Here is a 19,774-nt window from a genome sequence, read left to right as displayed (position 1 = left end):
GCATTTTGGGGAGGGGGAAGCGGCGGGGCGAGGGGCGAGGGGTGACGGGGGGCGGGGGGGTGGTGGGGACGTGGCCGTGCCCTGCCCTGCTCCGTGCCCTCTGCGCTGCTCCCTGGGGAGGGGACAGCTTGGGGACAGCTTGGGGACACCCTGGGGACATGGGGACATCGTGCCCTGTGGGGACAGTGGCCCTATAGGGGCAGGAATATGGGGAGGGGACCCGTTGGGGACACCCTGGGGACATCCCCGTGGGGACAGCAGTGCTTGGGGGGTGCCTGTGGGGTGCAGCAGGGACACGAAGGGGTGCAAGGGATGGACACGGACACAGCGGGTGCAAGGGACGTTTATTGGGACATTAATAAGGACATTAATAGGGATGTTAATAGGGACGTTAATAGGGACATTAAGAGGGACATTAATAGGAACGTTAATTAATTGGAATGTTAATAGGGACTTGGGGCTGTGACACTTGCACAGCACCGGCTCCTGCTGGGGCTCCTCAATCTGAGGTGGCATCAGCCCCAGGGTGGCACCGGGACCCCACTGTGGCCTCATTTCCCCCCTCAGCCTCCTCCTCGTGCCCGGTTTTGGGAGCTGGGCCCCTTTTTATGAGCCCCCCGTGCTGTTTTTTTGGGGGCACGGCCGGGGTTTTCCACAGGGGGAGGCCGCCGGCCCTGAGCAAACAGGCGCAGGGGAGCGGCGGCGCAAGGGCGGCCCCAAAACGCGCTCGGTGCCGGCCCCGAAGGTGGGCGTCGAGGCTGGGAAGTGCCGGGAGGCCGTAAATCTGCCACGGCTCTGCCGCGGGGCAACCACGGGGCCACGGCCCCTGTAGGCAGCCGGGGTGGGGAGGAGAGGGGGAAGGAGGGCAAAGGAGGTAAAAGGAGGGAAATTGAGGCCATAAGAGGCCAAAGGAGGGGAATGGAGGTAAAAGAGGGAAATGGAGGGCAAAGGAGGGGAGAGGAGGGCAAAGAAGGCAAAAAGAGGGCAATGGAGGCCAATGGAGGGCAAAAAAGGGTAATGGAGCCCAACTGAGGCCAATGGAGGCTAAAGGAGGCCAGTGGAGGCCAAAGGAGGGCAAAGGAGAGCAATGGAGTCCAATGGAGGGCAAAAAAGAGTAATGAAGGCCAATTGAGACCAATGGAGGCCAAAGGAGGCCAATGGAGGCCAGAGGAGGCCAAAGGAGGCCAATGGAGGGTAATGCAGGCCAAAGGAGGCCAAAGGAGGCAAAAGGAGGTAAAAGGAGGGAAATTGAGGCCAAAGGAGGGCAATGGAGGCCATAAGAGGCCAAAGGAAGGCAATGGAGGGCAAAGGAGAGCAATTGAGGACAAAAATGGGTAATGGAGGCCAATGGAGGGGAATGGAGGCCAACGGAGGCCAAAGGAGACCAAAGGAGGCTAATGGAGGGCAATGGAGGGCAAAGGCAAAAGGAGGGAAATGGAGGCCAAACGAGCTTGATGGAGGGCAAAGGAGGGCAATGGAGGGCAATGGGGGCCAAAGGATGCCAATGGAGGCCAAAGGAGGCCAATGGAGGGCAAAAGAGGCCTATGGAGGCCAATGGCAGGGAATGGAGGGGAATGGGGGCCAATGGAGGGCAAAAAAGGGTAATAGAGGGCAATGGAGGGGAATGGAGAGCATTGGAGGCCAAAGGAGGGGAATGGAGGCCAATGGAGGCCAAAGCAGACCAAAGGAGGCCAAAGGAGGCCAATGGAGGGCAAAAAAAGGGCAATGGAGCCCAATTGAGGGCAATGGAGGCTAAAGGAGGGGAATGGAGGCCAAAGGAAGGCAACGGGGTCAATGCAGGGTCTGTGGGGCAGGAGCCCCGAGGAGCAGCCGGGGGTCTTTGGGTTGTGGGGCCGGGAGGAGCCGAGGGGAGGCCGCGTGGCACAGGGGCATGACCCCACACACACAGGGGCTGGGTTTTGGGGTGGTTCTGTGCAGATTGGACTATTTTTTTTTAATTTATTTTTTATTTTTTCCGGGTTCTGGCTTTGGGTGTTTGGTGTTCGTGTGACCCAGCAGGCACGGAGCCAGGAGGAGGAGGAGGAGGAACGGCCCCGAAAGGGCAACAAACATGGCCAAAGGCCAAGCATGAGCCACGAGGAAGTTGTCCAACATCATAAAATGCTTTTTTATTGCCGAATTGGTAAAAAAAGGGCCGGATTTCCCCCAACAGAGGCCCCCGCCCCCCTCCCTCCCTCCCTGACCCAGCACAAGGGCAGGGGCCGAGCCCTGCGCACAAAATGGCGGCCCCCAGCTGCCGTACACCGGAAGCCGCTCTCCTCTCTCCCACTACCCCCAACCAATCAGCGCGCGGCGCGCCGCGCGGCGAACCAATAAGAATCAGCGTCGCTGCCGTGACGTCATCAGTGCGCGCCTGGCCACGGGGCGTGCTGTACGGCGGGGCCGGGGCGCGGTAGGGCACGGAAGGGCCTGGAGAAGAAGGGGGGGGGGGGGGCGCGTTTTGGGGCCCGTTTTTTAAAATTAATTAATTTGTATTTTTTTTCGCAGCCTCCCCGCGATGCAGCGCTGAGCCCCGGCTTCCCCCCCAGCATGGCGGCCCGGCTGGTGGGGCGCTGCTGCTGGCGCCACCTCGCCGCCATCTCCCTGGGGCCCGGCGCTGCCTCAGGCCTCCGCCAGCCCCCCCGGGCCTCCTCGCTTCACGCCCCGGGAGCCGCCGCCGAGGGCTCGGCCGTCAAGGAAAAGGCTGAGGAGAACCGAGGGGCCGGGCCCAGGGCGCTGAGGGAGCTGCTGGAGGCGGCCCAGGGGCCCCGGGAGCTGCTGGAGCTGAGCGAGGAGCCGGGGCTGAGCAGCAACCAGGCCTCGCTGGTTATCAGCCGCCTGTCCCGCCTGGCCGCCCAGCAGCAGCTGGAGGCACAGGGTTTGCTGCAGGACCCTCGCTTCAAGCAGCTCCTCGGCGTGATGGACTCGCAGGTGGGTGCCCGGACACGTAGCACAGCTCCCAAGGTGCCTCCTCCCTCCTCCTTCCCCTTTTCTGGCTGGCTTTTCTCCTTCCCCACTCATTTTTAGTTGTTTCTGCGAGCCGAAGCTGCCACCTGCTCACGGGGTTGCTGGCTGAGGCGTTTCGGAGCCCAACAGCACCGGGTTCGGCTCAAAAGAGGGTCCCCACATCAGCAGGACGTGTCCTTAAAAACAGGGATCCCTCAGAGCTGGCAGGGCCGAGCTGTGCAAGGAGAGTGAGGAGCTGGCAGCACAGCCTCGCTGCCCAGAGGGGTGGCTGTGAAGGCAATTAGCTGAGAGTTAATGAAGCAAAATCTCTCTGTACACAGCTATCTTTCTCCAAAAAGCTGCTGCCGCAGCCTGCAGTCGTGGCTAACGCAGTGTGGGATGCGAGAAGGGGATCTGCAGGTGCTCAGGAGCTTGGATGCAGACTAAAATGACATAAAATGAAATAAAATCGCAGAATCACGGAGCTGGAGGGGTTGGAAGGGACCCCAAGAAATCAGCAGGTCCAACCCCGTGCCGAAGCAGGCTGAGCAGGCAGTCATTAGCCACGTTGCAACACCTCGACCAGCCAAAGATCCCAAACCTTAGGGCTTGAGGCACAGCAGGGCGCAGGGAAAAGGCTCTGAGGTGCCCGGGGGCCAGCAGCCTGCCTCTCAGCTGCGTCCTCCTTCATCTTTTCAGCCCCAAAAACTTGAAGAGCACCATTTTAGGACTTTAGATAAAGGGTTGGAGGGGAAGTTGGAGGTTTTATTTGCTCAGAGCCGCCTGGTGCAAGCGCCCTGAGCACCAGCTCTCTCCATAACCACAGGGCGATGCCATCTTTTTGCCCCAGCTCTCTCTGATCGATGATTTTTATGGTCTTTTTGTCTTCCCCAGATCTCCCAGGTGTGGAACAACACCCTGGTGAACGTGCTGAAGAGCCTCTACTCGCTGGGGCTGCAGAGCAGCAGCCGGGAGATGCAGTCGGTGGAGCACGAGGTGCTGTGGAGGCTGCGCCGCCTCACCTTCCGCCAGCTCGCCTCCCTGGCCGAATTCCTGGCCTCCAGGCCCCAAAAGGACAGCAAACTGCTGGCCGAGGTGGTCAGGAAGCTGGAGCTGCGCTGGACGGAGCTGGAGGGCACCCGCAGCGTGGTGACGCTGATGGCCAAGGTCGGCCACGTCTCCCCGGCCCTGATGGATCGCCTGGAGGACAAGGTGGGGCTCCGGGAGCTCTCAGTTTGCTCCCTTCCCTTCAAATCATCATTTTTTTGGGGGAAAAAAACAGCCTCAGGACATCCCCTGAGGGCACCTGCTCAGCCTGCCAAGCAGAGGGGTGTTAATCCCACGCACAGCTCTGTAATAACGCTCTGCTGCGTGCCCACGGGCAGCTCTCGGAGCAGCTCAGGTGCTCAGGAGAAGCGTTTCCCCCCCCCAGGAGCCACGCAGGAGGGGAGTTTGCAGGTGGGAGCTGCCTGAATGCGCTGCTCTGAGCCGCCTGAAGGCTGATGTGCTGCTCTGTGAGGCTGGAATCCCCTCGTTTTGTGCCAGAATCCCCTTATTTTGTGCCGGAATCCCCTATTTTGTGCCGGAATCCCTTATTTTGTGTTAGAACCACCTTATTTTGTGCTAGAACCACCTTATTCTGTGCTGGATTCCCTCATTTTGTGCCAGAACCTCCTTATTTTGTGCTAGAACCACCTTATTTTGTGCTAGAATCCCTCATTTTATGTTAGAACCACCTCATTTTGTGCCGGAATCCCTTATTTTGTGTTAGAACCACCTCATTTTGTGCCGGAATCCCTCATTTTGTGCCAGAACCCCCTCATTTTGTGCCAGAACCCCCTCATTTTGTGCCAGAACCCCCTTGTTTTGTGCCGGAATCCCTTATTTTGTGCCAGAATCCCCTCATTTTGTGCCGGAATCCCTCATTTTGTGCCGGAATCCCTCATTTTGTGCCAGAACCCCCTCATTTTGTGCCGGAATCCCTCATTTTGTGCCAGAATCCCCTCATTTTGTGCTAGAACCACCTCATTTTGTGCCAGAATCCCCTCATTTTGTGCCAGAATCTCCTCATTTTGTGCCAGAACCCCCTCATTTTGTGCTGGAATCCCTCATTTTGTGCCAGAATCCCTTATTTTGTGCTAGAACCACCTCATTTTGTGCCAGAACCCCCTCATTTTGTGCCGGAACCCCCTCATTTTGTGCCAGAACCACCTCAACCACCGCCACCTGGGGCGGCGGCACCTCACACCCCTCATCCACAGCTCCCTGCCTGCCTCCCCCTGACATCTCAGCCTTTTTTTTTTTTTTTTCAGGCCCTGGAGCTGGCGGAGCAGTTCGGCCCCGAAGATATCCGCAAGATCACCCTGGCCCTGGCGTACCAGAACCGCCGCTGCGTGCCCCTGCTGCGCGCCCTCTCCTACCACCTCCTGCAGAAACACACCGAGCTCGGCCTCGCCACCCTCACGGACCTGATTTTTGCTTATGGTGAGCCCCTGGGTCGCTCTGGGACCCGTTGAGGCCAGCTCAGCTCCTGTGGGGTGCTCAATTTGCACTCTGAGATCTTTGGGGTGAGCTGGGACAGAGCAGGGAGGCTGGCAGCGGGGTGCCAGCCAGCACAGCCACCTCGTTTCCAGCCCCACACGCTGACAGCACGACATTTCCCTGCCCCTCAGCTCTTCCTCGTGCTCCCAGCACATTTTTTTTTGGTGAGGGAGACCTCCTGTGGCAGCTCAGGGCGTGCACGCTCAGCTCCGTGCTGCTGCCTCACCCCAGAGCCCGTTTGGGCACGGCCTGGGTGTGCGTGGTCAGAATTACACCCTGGTTTTCCTTCCAGCCTGCAGGAAGGAAGGGAAATGGGGGTGAGGAGAGCGCTCTGGGGGCGAGGAGAATGTTCCAGAAGGGCATTTAGGGCAGCGGGCAGCCCAGCAGTTAGCTGAGATCACCCCACCAGTACCCCAGCTCCGTTTCACAGCAGGTTAATTAATAATTTATGCAACCACCTTTGGTTTCTGTGGTGCTCCAGCCCCTCTTCGTGCAGTGCTGCGTGCTCCTGAAGGCAAATTGGGGCGAGGCAGCCGGGGGAGAGCTGCTCCTCGCTTCCCCGTGCAACTTTTGGCAGTGGGATCTGATCTTCCACCAACCCCTGCAGCACGATAGCCTGCGTGGCTCGGGTTTATCCCAAAAAAATAAGGATTATCCCATAAGAAATGGTCTTAGAGGGGTCTCACGCCCTTCCTGGATGCCCCCAACCCCCCTCCTGGCCCTAAAATCAGCCTCGTGGCACCCCGCCAGCTCCCGTGCCAGCTGGGTGTCAGCGGCTGCCGCTTTTCTTTTTTTTTTTCTTTCTTCTTTTGCCCCTTTAAAGGAAAACTGAATTTCCACCAGCCCCAGGTCTTCCAGAAGCTGGCCACCGACCTGCAGCCCCACGTGGCCACCATGGCGCCGGGCGAGGTGACGCGCTGCATCAGGTCCTTCGCCCTCCTCAAGTGGCTCAGCCTCCCCCTCTTCGAGGCCATCGCTCAGGTGAGGAGGCGCAAGAAAACACCCCAGAGCTCAGCTTTCCCCTAAAAAAAAATTTAAAAAACCCTAAACGAGTCCTGAGGGATCCTGTGCCTGCGTTTTCCTGCCCTGCTGTGGGGCCGGGTGTATCCCTGGCTGGTTTTTTGAGTCTTTTTTTCTGTCCCTGCTCGCTCCACCTCTGTTTTTTTTTGCCTCCCGTGTCCCCCAGTACGCCCTGGACAACGCCAAGCAGCTCTCGGCCGCCCACCTGTGCAGCATCATCCTCTCCTTCGCCCGCCTCAACTTCCAGCCCAGCGGCAGCGAGGATTTCTTTAACATGGTACAAACTTCCTCCTTCCCTCCCCTGGCACATCCCGAGCCAAAAATGGGTCTGGGAAGGCTCCAGAACCCCTGTGGGGATGGGAATTGGGACCCCACAGCTCAGGACAGGCTGAAAACCCCCTCCTGAGCTGCTCTAACGGGACCAGAAAGCCCACCCAAGGAGGAACAGCCCCCAAAATCCCAATCCTGAGGGTTAGAGAAGCCCTCCAAGCTCGTTTAGTCCGACCACCCTTGTAATTAACTTAATTTTTGAGGCATTGCAGGGAAAAAAAAAAACCACCAGGCTGCCGCGGAGCGGTCCCAAAGCTTTGAGCAGCAAACAGAGGGGGTTGGGGCGCCGTGGGTGCCTCGGGGTGCTTTTTTTCCTGTGTTTTTTTTTGTGTTTTTTAGGTCCACGAGGAGCTTCGGGACCAGCTGGCCGGGCTGGAGCCCCAGCTGCTGACCGACCTGGTGTGGTCGCTGTGCGTGCTGCAGCAAGCCCAGCCCCACTACCTGCAGCGAGCCCTGGCGCCCGATTTCTGCGCCCGCATCCAAGGTGAGACCCCCCCAGGGCGCCGTCCCTACAAATTTAGACCTCGAGAAGCCAAGATTTGGTGTTTTTCACCCCAAAATCTGCCCTTCTGGGAGGTGCAGCCCCGTCAAATTCGGTCCCTGCCTCCTCCTCCGTGGCGGGGACCGGCCAGCCGGCTGCCACAGCGAGCTCTGTCGCCCATGGGCCCCTCGTCCCCCTTTTCCCGTGGGACTTTGGGGACCAAAACCGTGCCACAGACACCCCCACCGTGCCTGTGCCCCTGGGGCTGCTCGTTTTGGGGCTCTTCACCTTAATTTCTGCTTTTTTTTTCCCCTCCCCGCCAGCCGATCCGTCCCCCAAAGCCCAAAACCTGCGGGTGAAGCTGCTGCACATCAACGCCGCGGCCAGGTTGGAGAACCCCGAGTACGGGGGCCCGTTCCTGACCCAAATATTTGGGGAACTGCGGGGTCGGCGGGGGGAAGGAGCCAGCCAGCTGCAGGGCAGCCTGCGGGAAGCCCTGACGGGGGTGCTGGGCAGCCAGGACAGGGCACGTTTCGACGCCCCCACCATCTACGGCTGGCACATCGGTGAGCTCGCCCCTCTCCTCGCACCACCAGGAGGGGAGAGGGTTCGATTTTGGGGCTTAATCCCCACGTTTTAGGGTCGTCCCTTCCCGTGCAGCTCTCGGCGCCGCGTCCTGAGGCTTTTTGGGTGGGAAGGGAGCTGTAGGGCGGCATCCTGGTGTCCCTAAAAGCCTCCCTTTTGTGTTTTTTTGCTCCCTGCAGACGCTGAGGTGGTGGTGAACGCCGAGAACAAACCCCTCCCCATAAAGGATTTCGCCCGCCCCCCACCTCCTCCAGCGCCGAAGGGACGAAGCCGCTGCCTCCGGGAGCCAGGAGGTTGGGGCTGGGAGCCCAAAAACCAGCTCGGGGCCGAGCTCCCTCCTTCCCCCTGCCCTATTGACATCCCCTTTTCCCCTTTTTCCCCTTTGTAGGGTCGCCTTCCTCAGGTGGGAGTTCCCAAATTTCAGCAACAGGGGCAAGGAGCTGCTGGGCCGCTACGCCATGGCCCGGCGCCACGTGCAGGCGGCCGGCTTCGTGGTGGTGGACGTGAGTAGCCACAAATTTTGCTTTTCACCTCTTTTTAGGTGAAATCTTCCTCCCTCTGCCCCCTTTTCCTTGTTTTTTTGGGGTTGGGAGGAGCGGGACGGCACCCAGGGGGTGACCCTACTGTGTTTAGGGTCACCCTCGAGCCGTCCCTAACCCCGATCTCCAAAAGGGGGAGAGGTTTTGGGAGCTTTTTGCCCCTCTCCCCCTACTCCTGGGGGCTCGGTGCAGCGGGGCAGAGCCCCCCTAGAAGCCCCCCAGCGATCCTACAGCGGGATTAGCCTCCAGGAAGGGGGGGGCTCAGTAATCGGGGAGGACAGCAGGCAGGGGCTTAGCGCCCTGATCCCTGCCCCGGGGCATTAATGAGCCTCCTGGGGGGGTAATTATAGCCTGGGGGGGGTAATTATAGACCTGGGGGGGGAATTATGGCCCTGGGGGGGGGAATTATGGCCCTGCTGGCAGCGGGGGGCAGCGAGACACATGGCCCTGGGGGCTCTCACCCTATAAAAAGCCCGAATTCGGCCACGTTCTGCCCAAAAAACTGCAGTTTGAGGTGCTGTGCCCCCCCAAATCACGGCTGGAGAATTTTTTGGGGGAAATCAGGAGGAAATGGTCACTTTGGGAGCCCGCAGCCTTGTCAAATTCGGGTGCCCGCCTCCACCCCGTGGCGGGGACCGGCCCAGGGGCTGCCACAGCAACGGGGCGTGCTTCATGGGCCCCCTGCCCCTGCTTGTGGGGCTGCGGGGACAAAACCAAGCCACGCACAGCACCCCCCCGCCCCAAATAACCCCATATTACGACCCCAAACCCTCACCCTTTTATTTTTTCCCCCTTTCCAGGTCCCCCCACTACGAGTTCCTGGAGCTGAAGCTGGAGCGGGCAGCGGGCGGCCTACCTCAGGGACAAGCTCAACAAGGCCCTGGCCAAGGATTTGGCGAGGCTAGCGTGGCCCCAAAAACCCCCCCCCAAATAAATAAACTTCCCCTAATAAACCACCCCGCTCCACCCTGCTGCATCTACGGGGCCGGGGGGGGGGCTGCACCGCTCGGGGGCCGGGGTTTTTGGGGGCTGTTTTTGGGGTGTGGGGGGAGCAGGGGAAGGGTTGGGGTGGTCGCTGCCCCCCAAAATGCTGCTTTTGGGGTCGGGGCCCTCCACAGAGCTGAGGGTGAGGGGTGCAGCCTTGGGGGGCAGGACCCCAAATGCACCCCCGGGGAGCCCCCCCAACCCCTTTGTCCCCGCTCCACGCCCCCCCAAGCCGGCAAAACCCCACCAGGAGGGGTTTTTTTGGGGGGGATTAAGCCACCATTTGGGCTAAAAACAGCAAGTTTTCGGCTTTGGGGTCACCGCCACCCCTCCCCACGTCCCTCACCCCCCTAATGGGTCGGAGCCCCCCCCGGCAGGGCCCTGCTATGGGGCCGAGGCCGCAGCTGCTGAGGTCACGGCCGGGGCTGCTCCTGGCACCGGCAGCGCGCCAGCACCCGCCTCGGGCTTTGATTTTTTTGGGGGGGGGGGGGGCAGAAGGATTTGGGGGGGGTTTTGGGGTCTGGGCAGCTGGGGTGGTTACCCTAAAAGGGCACTGGGTGTCCTGGGGGGTGTCCCATGGGTGCTAGGTGTCCCCCCCAATTCTTTTAAGGGGCCATCTGTGCGCCCTGGATGGGGTCTGGCGGCACAGCGGGGGGGTACCCAAATGTGTGACCCCCCCCACCCCAAGCATCAGCAGGGAGCCGGCCCCATTGCCATGGAAACGGGAGGAGAGGTGCCAGCGCCATGGGGACACCGGGGGGGGGGGTGGCACCAGCCTGTCCCCAAACCCCTGGGGGGGGGGGGGACACACACACAGGGTTTGGGGACACCGCGGGGGGGGACCCGAAACGTGCGGCGTCAGCGGGTTTTTAGGGGGCGCGGGGGGGGGGGGCTCCGAGCCCTTGTTAATATGGGAAAGGGGGGGTGTGGGGGTACAGGGGGGGGCTGGATTTTTGTTTTAAAATTAAATCATGGGGGAAATAATGGGGGAAATAATGAAAGGGAGGGGGAAAAAAACGCGCCCCCCCCCCCCCCCGGGGGTGCTGCAGCGCCGCAGTGGCGCACGGCCCCTTTTTTTTTTTTCGGGGCTAAATAAATAAATAAAGGGATTTTAAAAAAAAAAAAAAAAAGGGGGAGGGATAATAATAAAAAAAAAAAAGCACCAAACCTGCTGACATCATCCGGGATGACGGGGCTCTGTGTGTGCCCCCCCCCCCCTCAAACACCGATGCTCAGCCTCGCCCGGCGCAGCCGCCGTCGCCCAACGTCGCCGAAGCGAAGCCGGGGCTGAGGGGGGGGCCTTTGGGGTTGGGGGGGGGGGGTGGTCCCCAAACCCCCCAAACCCAAAGCCAAAGCCAAAGCCCCTCGGCCATGCCCGGAGAGGCGGCCTCCAGCCCCCCGGGGTCACAGGCGGAGGCTCCTGGCCTCGCTCCCGGCCTCGCTCCCGGCCTCCAGCCTCGCCCGGGTTCGCGCTGGCAGGTGAGGGGATGGAGGCCCTAAAATAATGGGGGGGGGAGGCCGGGGAGGGAGGGAGGGGAAGGGGATGGAGGATGGAGGCTGTGGGGCTGGAGGATGGAGGGTCGGAGGGTGTGGGGCTGGGGGGATGGAGGCTGTGGGGATGGAGGGTGTGGGGCCGGAGGCTATAGGGCTATAGGCTGCAGGGATGGAGGCTGTGGGGCTGGAGGCTGTGGGGCTGGAGGCTGTGGGGCTGGGGGGATGGAGGCTGTAGGGCTGCAGGGACAGAGGCTGTAGGGACAGAGGATGTGGGGCCGGAGGCTATAGGGCTATAGGGCTGCAGGGATGGAGGCTGTGGGGCTGGAGGATGGAGGCTATAGGGCTGGAGGCTGTAGGGATGGAGGGTGTGGGGCCGGAGGATATGGGGCTGGGGGGATGGAGGCTGTGGGGCTGCAGGGACGGAGGCTGTAGGGACGGAGGATGTGGGGCTGGGGGGATGGAAGCTGTAGGGATGGAGGGTGTGGGGCCGGAGGCTATAGGGCTGCAGGGATGGAGGCTGTGGGGCTGGGGGGTGCAGGCATGGAGGGTGTGGGGGCCAGAGGCTATAGGGATGGAGGCTGTGGGGCCGGAGGATGTGGGGCTGGGGGGATGGAGGGTGCAGGGCCAGAGGCTATAGGGCTGCAGGGACAGAGGCTGTAGGGATAGAGGCTGTGGGGCCGGAGGATGTGGGGCTGGGGGGATGGAGGGTGTGGGGCTGGAGGCTATAGGGCTGCAGGGACAGAGGCTGTAGGGATAGAGGCTGTGGGGCCGGAGGATGTGGGGCTGGGGGGATGGAGGGTGCAGGGCCAGAGGCTATAGGGCTGCAGGGACAGAGGGTGCAGGGATGGAGGCTGTGGGGCTGGAGGAATGGAAGCTGTGGGGCTGGAGGCTGTGGGGGATGGGGGGGTGGAGGCTGTAGGGTCAGAGGCTGGAGGAATGGAGGTTGTGGGGCTGCAGGGCTGGAGGGACAGAGAATGGAGGGCACAGGGATGGGGGCTGTGGGGCTGGAGGATGTAGGGCTGGAGGCTGTGGGGCTGCAGGGCTGGAGGCTGTGGGGTCAGAGGATACAAGGACAGAGGATGTAGGGCTGCAGGAAGGGAGGGTCGGAGGGATGGAGGCTGTAGGGACAGGGGCTGTGGGGCTGCAGGGATGGAGGCTGTAGGGTCGGAGGGCTGGAGGTTGTGGGGACAGAGGCTATAGGGTCGGAGGATGTAGGGCTGGAGGCTGTGGGGCTGCAGGGACGGAGGCTATGGGGCTGGAGGCTGTAGGGACAGAGGCTGTGGGGCTGGAGGATATAGGGCTGGAGCTGGCTGTAGGGTTGGAGGATGTAGGGCTGGAGGTTGTAGGGACAGAGGACGGGGACAGAGGAGGACACGGGGACGGAGGACGCGGGGCGGCAGCGCTCGACCTGAGGCTTTCCTGCCCCCCCCATATGGGGGGAGGGACACCACCCTGCCCCCCCCCGACCCCAAAATGTGCCCCCGCTACCGGGAGACCCCACAGCACCCAAGGGTGCCCACGCCCCCCCCCCACACCCAAGGGCCATCGGTCACCGCGCCCCAAGGTCACCCCACAGATATAGGGCCGGGGGGGGCCCCAGTGGTGCCCCCATCCCAATGCCCCCCCCCCCAGGGAGTGGGGGATATCGGGGGGGGGGGGCAGTGCCCAAATGGGGCCGAGGGGGGGAATCGGGACCCCCCCCATGGGCAGAAAGGGGTTAAAGGGACCCTACAGAGCTGGGGGGGGGTCCTCATGGTGAGTTTGGGGCTGGGGGCCTATAGGGACAGAGTGGGGGTGCCCCAACCCCATTGCCCCCAGCCCCCTGTATCCCCCCCCCAAGCTTAATTTGGGGACAAAAAGCCCCCCCCCACAACCCCCCCATCCCCATCCTGGGTGCAAATGGGGGTCCCAAAGCCCCCCCCCATAAGGCAAAGCCCCCCCATAAGGCACAGCCCCCCCCAATACCCCATAAGTGCAGCACAAACATCACCCCAAAAAAACAGAGGGGGGACTGCTACGCCCCCAAAACCACCCCCAAAAAGTGTCCCCATCCTTTATGGGACCCCCCCAAAAAAAAAAAAAATCCCAGGGGCGGCCCCTCCCCCTTCCCAGCAGCCCCACGGCCCGCCCCCCCCCCCTCGACCCTATAAAATCCCCCTGGGGGCTGGGGGGGGCTCTGGGTGCTGCTGGAGCCTCCCCTGCCCTATGGAGCCCCCCCTAAGAGCTCTAGGTAAAGGGGGGGCTTTTTGGGGGTGATTTGGGGCTTTTTGGGGGTGATTTGGGGCTTTTTTGGGGTTTTATGGTGTGGGGAGGGCTGCGTGCCCCTCCTGTCTTTGGGGTCAGGACCCTAAACTCCATGCAGCAATGAGGGTTAGGGTGTGATGGATTTTGGGGTTGGGGGGGGGGGGGTTCTGTTGCATCCCCCCCAAATTTGTGGGAGTCTCAATGCTTAGGGTTCCCCCCCCAAGCCCTAAATGCCTGGGTGCTGCTGTGTCATCCAGGGGATGCAACTGGGTGTGGGGGGGGTCTGGCTGCTCCCCCCCACACCCCAAAACCTCAAATAGTGGGATTTATTATTTTTTTTTGGGGGGGTCACCCCTATAATCCTCCCCAGCCCCCCTGGCCTTAAATTAGGGACAAAAAGCCCCCCCCTCCTTAGGTAAGAACACAAAGGGGGGGGCTCTACCCCATTTATTTATTTTTTGGGGGGGGTCTATGAGGGCATAGGGGGTTCCCTGCCCCCCCCCAAAACTCACCCCACTCTCTCCACAGCCCCCCCAGGGGACGTCGCTGCTGTCGCCGCCGTCGTGACCCCCCCGATGCCCACCAAGGAGGAGGCTCGCCCCCAACCCGAGGGGGCCAGCTGCGACGCCCCCCCCGGCCCCTCCACCCCCCATGGGGCCGAGCACGGCCCCATCAACAACAAGGGCTGCCCCCCCCCTCCCCAAAACCCCCCTCCGCCCCCGATAACCCTCCCCGCCGACCCCTTGGACACCCGCATCGTGATGGGCGAGGAGACGAGCTGCCCCCCCAAAAACCCTCCCGAGCCCCCCCACCCTTTTAACCGACCCCCCCCACCCCCCCAGGCCGCCAACCTGGACCCCGACCTCTTCTTCACCGCCCCCTCCACCCCCGTGAGGACCGGGGGGGCTCGACCCCAAAAGGAGGAGGAGGAGGAAGAGGAGGAGGAGGAGGATGAAGATGGGGGGGACGCGGCGAGCGAGGGGTTGGGCTCCCCCCCCACGTCCCCCTCCGGATCCTATATGACGGCCGAGGGGGGCAGCTGGGGGTCTTCGGGCACCGCCAGCACCTCCCCGTCCTGCTCCCCAAATCTCCTGGTTGAGGCCCCCGACGGCGAGGCCGGGCCGGCGGCCTTCACCCACCGCTCCTCCTCCTCCTCTTCCTCCTCCTCCTCCTCTGAGGATGAGGCCTCGGCGAGGCAGGAGGAGGAGGAGGAAGAGGAGGAGGAGGAGGGTGAGGATGAGGACGGGGGTAGTGGGGAGGTGCTGGGGGATGAAGGCTCCCCCGGCGGCCTCATCCCCGCGGCCCTGCTGCCCTTCCGCGGCAGCCTCCTCTTCGAGGCCGAGGCCGTGGAGATCACTTTGGTGCCGGCCCAGCCGGCGGCCGAGCCCCTTTCCGAGGAGGATGAGGATGAAGATGAGGAAGAGGAGGATGATGAAGACGCCAGCACCTCAGCCTCCTTCCTCCGCTCGCTCTCCGAGACCTCCATCAACGAGGGGGTGGACGAGTCCTTCGCCTTCCGCGACGACACCTCGGCCTCCTCCGACTCGGCCTCCTACGACGGCGAGGAGGACGAGCGGCTCTACGGGCACCGAGCGCCACGCGTTGGTGGGGGGCTCGGGGGGTCACCACCCCCTTCCCCCGGCCTCCGCCGGGGACGCCGAGCCTTCCTCCGGGGACATCGAGCTCCATCTGCGAGGCCGGGAGGAGAGGGCGTCGCCGGGGGGGTCCCCCAGGCACGAGGCGGCCTCCGGGCCTCAAATTTTGGAGGTTTCCACAAAGGGGGAGCGGGACGGTGCCCACCCGGCTGAGGAAGAGGAGGAGGTTGAGGATGAAGAGGAAGATGAAGAGGAGGAGGAGGAGGAGGTGGTGGCCTCCGTTGAGGCTCCTGCCACAGAAGTCAACGTGGAGCCGACGGGGGAGGCCTTCAGCCCCTCCTCATCCTCCTCGGAGCCGGAGGAAGCCTCCACCATGGAGCCCGACGTCCTCCAAGAGCCAGACCCCGTCCCGGAGGAGCCTCCCCACGTGGAGGCCGCCGTCCCCACGGAGTCCCTGCCCTTGGAGGAGGCCGAGGAGGCGACGCCAGAGGTGGTGGAGGCCCAAAAAATGATGGAAACCCCAGAAGTGGTGGAGGTCCCAGAGGTGATGGAGACCCCAGAAGTGGTGGAGGCCCAAAAAGTGATGGAGACCCCAAAAGTGGTGGAGGCCCAGGAGATGGTGGAGACCCCAAAAGTGGTGGAGGCCCAGGAGGTGGTGGAGGCCCAAAAAGTGATGGAGACACCAAAAGTGGTGGAGGCCCAGCTGGAGGCTGACCCCGATGCGGATCTGGAGGCCGCGGCGAGCGCCAGCGCCCCGCAGCCCCCCTGCGCCGGGGAGACCAAAGACCCCCAACCCCATGGCCATGGGGGGGACGCCCCTGCCCTGCCCGCCACCAACGGCGACCACGAGGTTGAGGCCACGGCGGTGGAGGCCCCGGAGCCTCCATGCCCGCCCCAAGAAGGTGACCCCGAGGACGAGGCCGGCAGGATGGACCCCACCCCGGATGAGGGGGATGAGGACGCCCCCGAGCTGCAGGATGGGGTCACGGAGGAGCTCCCGGAGCAGGAGGAGGCCCCCGAGGAGGACGAGGCCCTCCAGGAGGACGGGGAGGCCACGGGCAGCGAGTCCCCACCGCCGGCCACCAGCGACGGTGGCAGCAACGCCGCCACCGAGGAGCCGGGGGACGAGGACGAGGCGAGGGACGTGGAGGACCCCGAGGAAGCCTCCAGCGAGGACCTGGAGCAGGAGCAGAGCCCGGAGCCGACCTCGACCAACGTGGAGGCCGAGTGGGACGCCACCGCCTCCTCCTCCTCTTCCTCCTCTTCCTCCTCCTCCGAGGACTCCTCGCCCGAGCCGCTGGACACCTCGCGCTCCCGCACCGACTCCAGCTTCTTCACCGCCCCCGAGGACAGCGCGGGGGAAGCGGCCGCCCCCGGCCTCCTGCCTTGCCTTCCTCCTCCTCCTCCTCCTCGCTGGCCCCCCGGCCCTGCATGGCTCTCTGCCTGCTGCCCCCGGCCTCCGACCCCCCGCCGCTGCGTTTCACCGCCTCGGAGCGGGAGGTGTACGTGGGGACCCCCCCGGCCCCCCTCGAACTGCTCCCACCGCCATCCTCATCCTCATCCTCATCCTCACCCTCCTCATCCTCACCACCACCTCCACCGCTCGGTGCCTTGCCGGGGAGCGCGGAGGATCGCCGGCACGTGGCCACCATGCTGCAGGGCGCCTTCGGGGACCTCCTGGCACCGGGGGGGCCGGGACAAAGCCCCCCTCTCGTCGTTGCTGCTGCTGCTGCTGTTACGGAGCCTCCGCAGCCCCCCCAGGCTGAGGCCGAAGGCGCCGTGGCCGCGCCTGAACCCAAAGAGCCCCAGGAGCCGGGCGATGCCGGGAGCCCCCCCTGCACCCCTCCGCTTTGCCCCCCGTGGGACGAGGAGCCCCCGCTGCCCCCCGCTGAAGAACCCGATGCCAAAGTCCCGGCGGAGGGCGAGCACCCCCCGACCTCCCCTGAGGAGGAGGAGGAGGAGGATGAAGATGATGAAGAAGAAGAGGAAGAGGTGACAGCGGGATCCCTCCCCGAGGAGCGCGGGGAGCCTGCCCCCAGCCCCCCCGAGGCCGTTTCGGTGCCCTCGGCCCCCCCAGCAGAGCCCGGGACCCCCGAGGACCCCGCACCCCGAGAGGTCCCGGTGGTGCCGGTTGAGGTTTCGGTGCCGGCCGCCTGCCCGGCGCTCTCCAAACTCATCCAAGTGCCTCCTCCCGTCTCCTCCTCATCCTCCTCTTCCTCGCCGCCGCCACCGCCGCGCTCGGAGGACACCTCAGGGCTCGCCGAGAGGCTGGAGGAGCACCCGACGGCCCCAGCGGCCTCCAGGAAGAGGCTGGAGGGTAAGAGTCCACCCCGTAGGGTGTCCCCTGTCCCCATAGGGTGCCCTCCGTCCCCGTGGGGGTCTTTGTGGGGTCCCCGGAGGTGTTTTGGGTTGGGTGCTGCTGGTTTTGGGGTGAGCATCCCATGTGCCAACCCCTGGGGCGGTGCCTGGGTCCCTACCAAGCACAATTTGGGGTAATGGGGCTTCCCCTTCTTGTGGGGCCACGGTGACCCCAATATCTCCAATCCCCATGGGGTCAACAAAGGTGTTTTGGGTTGGGTGGTGCTGGTTTTGGGGTGAGCATCCCGGGTACCAACCCATGGAGGGGGTTCTGGGGTCACTACAAAGCCCAATTTGGGGTGATGGGGCTGCAGTGACCCCAATATCTCTTGTCCCTGTGGGGTCCCCGAAGCTGTGTGGGGTCGGGTGGTGTTGGGATCAGGGTGAGCATCCTGGGTATCAACCCCTGGAGGGGGTGCTGGGGTTCCTACAAACCCAATTTGGGGTGATGGGGCTTCCCCTTCTTGTGGGGCCGCGGTGACCCCAATATCTCCCACCCCATGGGGTCCCCAGAGGTGTTTCGGGTTGGGTGGTGCTGGTTTTGGGGTGAGCATCTCATGTACCAACCCCTGAGGGGCTGCCTGGGGTCTCTACCAAGCCCAATTTGGGGTAATGGGGCTTCCCCTTCTTGTGGGATTGTGGTGACCCCAATATCTCCCGTCCCCGGAGCTGTGTGGGGTCAGGTGGCACTGGTTTTGGGGTGAGCACCCCGGGTACCAACCCCTGGAGGGGGTTCTGGGGTCCCTCCCAAGCCCAATTTTGGGGTGAGGCATCTTCCCCTTCTTGTGGGACCGCGGTGACCCCAACATCCCCCATCCCCGCAGCGCCGGAGCCGTCCCCGCAGAAGGAGAAGGCGCGGGGCAGGAAGGCACCGGGCGGCCCTAAAACCACGAGGGGGTCGGAGGCGGCAGAGGGGGGACCCCGCCGGGCACCCCGGGGCTCGGTGCAGTCCGAATCGAGCTCCTCCAGCGAGGCCGAGCTGCCCTACAGCTGCCCCGGCGCCGCCGAGCACCTCCCTGCCATCGCCCTGCTGGAGGACAAGGCGGCCCCGCGGCGGGGAGAGGCCAACCATAAAGGTAAAGGGGGGAGATCTGCCTTTTTTGGGGGCGTTTGGGGTTTTTTCGGGGTGTTTGGGGCGGTGGCGGCGTCTCCAACCCGATCCTTTTTGGCTTCTTTTAGGGTCGTGCAACGAGTCGGAGAGCAACGACGAATCCATCCCGGAGCTGGAGGAGCCCGAGGGCGCGGAGCCGCGGCCGGCGCAGACCCAGGTATAGGGTTGGGGGGGTTTCAAAACCCCACATCCCGGGGTACCCGAGGGATTGTGGCGACCCCACTGTCGCTTCTGCTGTCCCCGTCCCCGTAGGCACCGCTCACCCACTCGCTGGGCACGGGGGAGGAGAGCATCAGCAAAGCCAAGCAGAGCCGGAGCGAGAAGAAGGCCAGGAAGGTGGGACGGGATGGGATGGGTGCTGCTGTCCCATGGGGTTTATTTTTGGGGGATATGGGGTTGGGGTTAGGCCCCCCGTGCTCCCCAGGGTGCTGCCCCCATCCCTGGGGTCGCAGCTGGGTGTCCTCATCCCACTTTATCCCATTACTGGGGGTTGCAGACCCCCGGGCTCGGCCCCACAAGCCCCAGCGGGGTCTGTAGGGTCGATCCTTCGAGGCGTGACCCCAAAAAAAAAAAAAACCCCCAGGCCATGTCCAAGCTGGGCTTGAGGCAGATCCACGGCGTCACCCGCATCACCATCCGCAAGTCCAAGAACATCCTCTTCGTCATCACCAAGCCCGACGTCTTCAAGAGCCCCGCCTCCGACATCTACATCGTTTTCGGGGAAGCCAAGGTGGGATTTTAATGATTTTTTTGGGGTCGGGGAGGTGGGAAAGGACCTTAAGGGGCAGCCCCCGACCTTCTTTTTGTCCCCGCAGATCGAGGACCTGTCGCAGCAGGTGCACAAGGCGGCGGCGGAGAAATTCAAGGTGCCCATGGAGCACTCGCCCCTCATCACCGAGACGGCGCCCGCCCTCACCATCAAGGAGGAGAGCGAGGAAGATGAGGAGGTAGGGTGGGTCGGGATCGGGTTTAGGGACCCCTTTTGGGGTTTTTTGAGGGGGTGACGGCGCTGTCCCCGATCCCGCAGGTGGATGAGACGGGGCTGGAGGTGCGGGACATCGAGCTGGTCATGGCCCAAGCCAACGTCTCGCGCCCCAAAGCCGTGCGGGCGCTCCGGCACAACAACAACGACATCGTCAACGCCATCATGGTGAGCCAGGGAAAGGGATTTTTGGGGTTTTTTATGGGGTTATCCCCATCCCGCAGTGCCTGACGCCGTGTTTTCCCCCCACAGGAGCTGACCATGTAGCAGCCGGGCCCCCCGGCCCCCCCCCCTGTATAGGTGCACAGTTCTCTTCCTCTTTTTTTTTTTCCCCCCTCCACCCCGAGCATCCTTTACCCCCCCGCGCCTTCGCCTCTGTAATGCTCAATAAACGGCCTCATGCAGCACTGGGATCGCACCCCGCCGCCACGCCTGCTCATTTGGGGTCCCCTCTGGGGGTTTTTAGGGGGTTTGGGGGGGGGACAGCCCCAATTTGGGGGCCTCAGAGTTGGGTTTTGGGCTCCCGGAGGCGAGCGAGGGCTCAGCAAGGAGACGAAGCGGGGT

General features: G+C 63.2%; 2 protein-coding genes across 2 annotated transcripts; both read left to right on the top strand.

Moving 5' to 3' along the window:
* Positions 1–1,337: 1,337 nt before the first annotated feature.
* On the top strand, positions 1,338–13,731 carry TBRG4 (transforming growth factor beta regulator 4; the record flags this gene model as incomplete). The annotated part of the gene is given in 16 exon segments (XM_084283015.1): positions 1,338–1,801; positions 2,209–2,413; positions 2,509–2,931; positions 3,841–4,158; positions 5,259–5,430; positions 6,311–6,468; positions 6,674–6,784; positions 7,177–7,321; positions 7,642–7,884; positions 8,083–8,138; positions 8,140–8,157; positions 8,159–8,196; positions 8,292–8,408; positions 9,246–9,282; positions 9,284–9,337; positions 13,693–13,731. Coding segments are annotated over 16 exon segments (2,598 nt in total).
* Positions 13,732–13,739: 8 nt separating this feature from the next.
* Positions 13,740–19,596, top strand: NACAD (NAC alpha domain containing; the record flags this gene model as incomplete). Its single annotated transcript, XM_084283014.1, is given in 10 exon segments — positions 13,740–14,747; positions 14,749–16,332; positions 16,419–17,076; positions 17,942–18,193; positions 18,297–18,385; positions 18,481–18,564; positions 18,812–18,958; positions 19,044–19,175; positions 19,256–19,378; positions 19,463–19,596. Coding segments are annotated over 10 exon segments (4,092 nt in total). The 3' UTR covers positions 19,478–19,596.
* Positions 19,597–19,774: the final 178 nt, after the last annotated feature.

This window comes from Netta rufina, assembly GCF_964035555.1.
Source record: "Netta rufina genome assembly, chromosome: 2".
Classification (NCBI taxonomy): Eukaryota; Metazoa; Chordata; class Aves; order Anseriformes; family Anatidae; genus Netta; species Netta rufina.
Note: the sequence above shows the minus strand (reverse complement) of the source record. Positions and strands in the feature narration are given on the sequence as shown.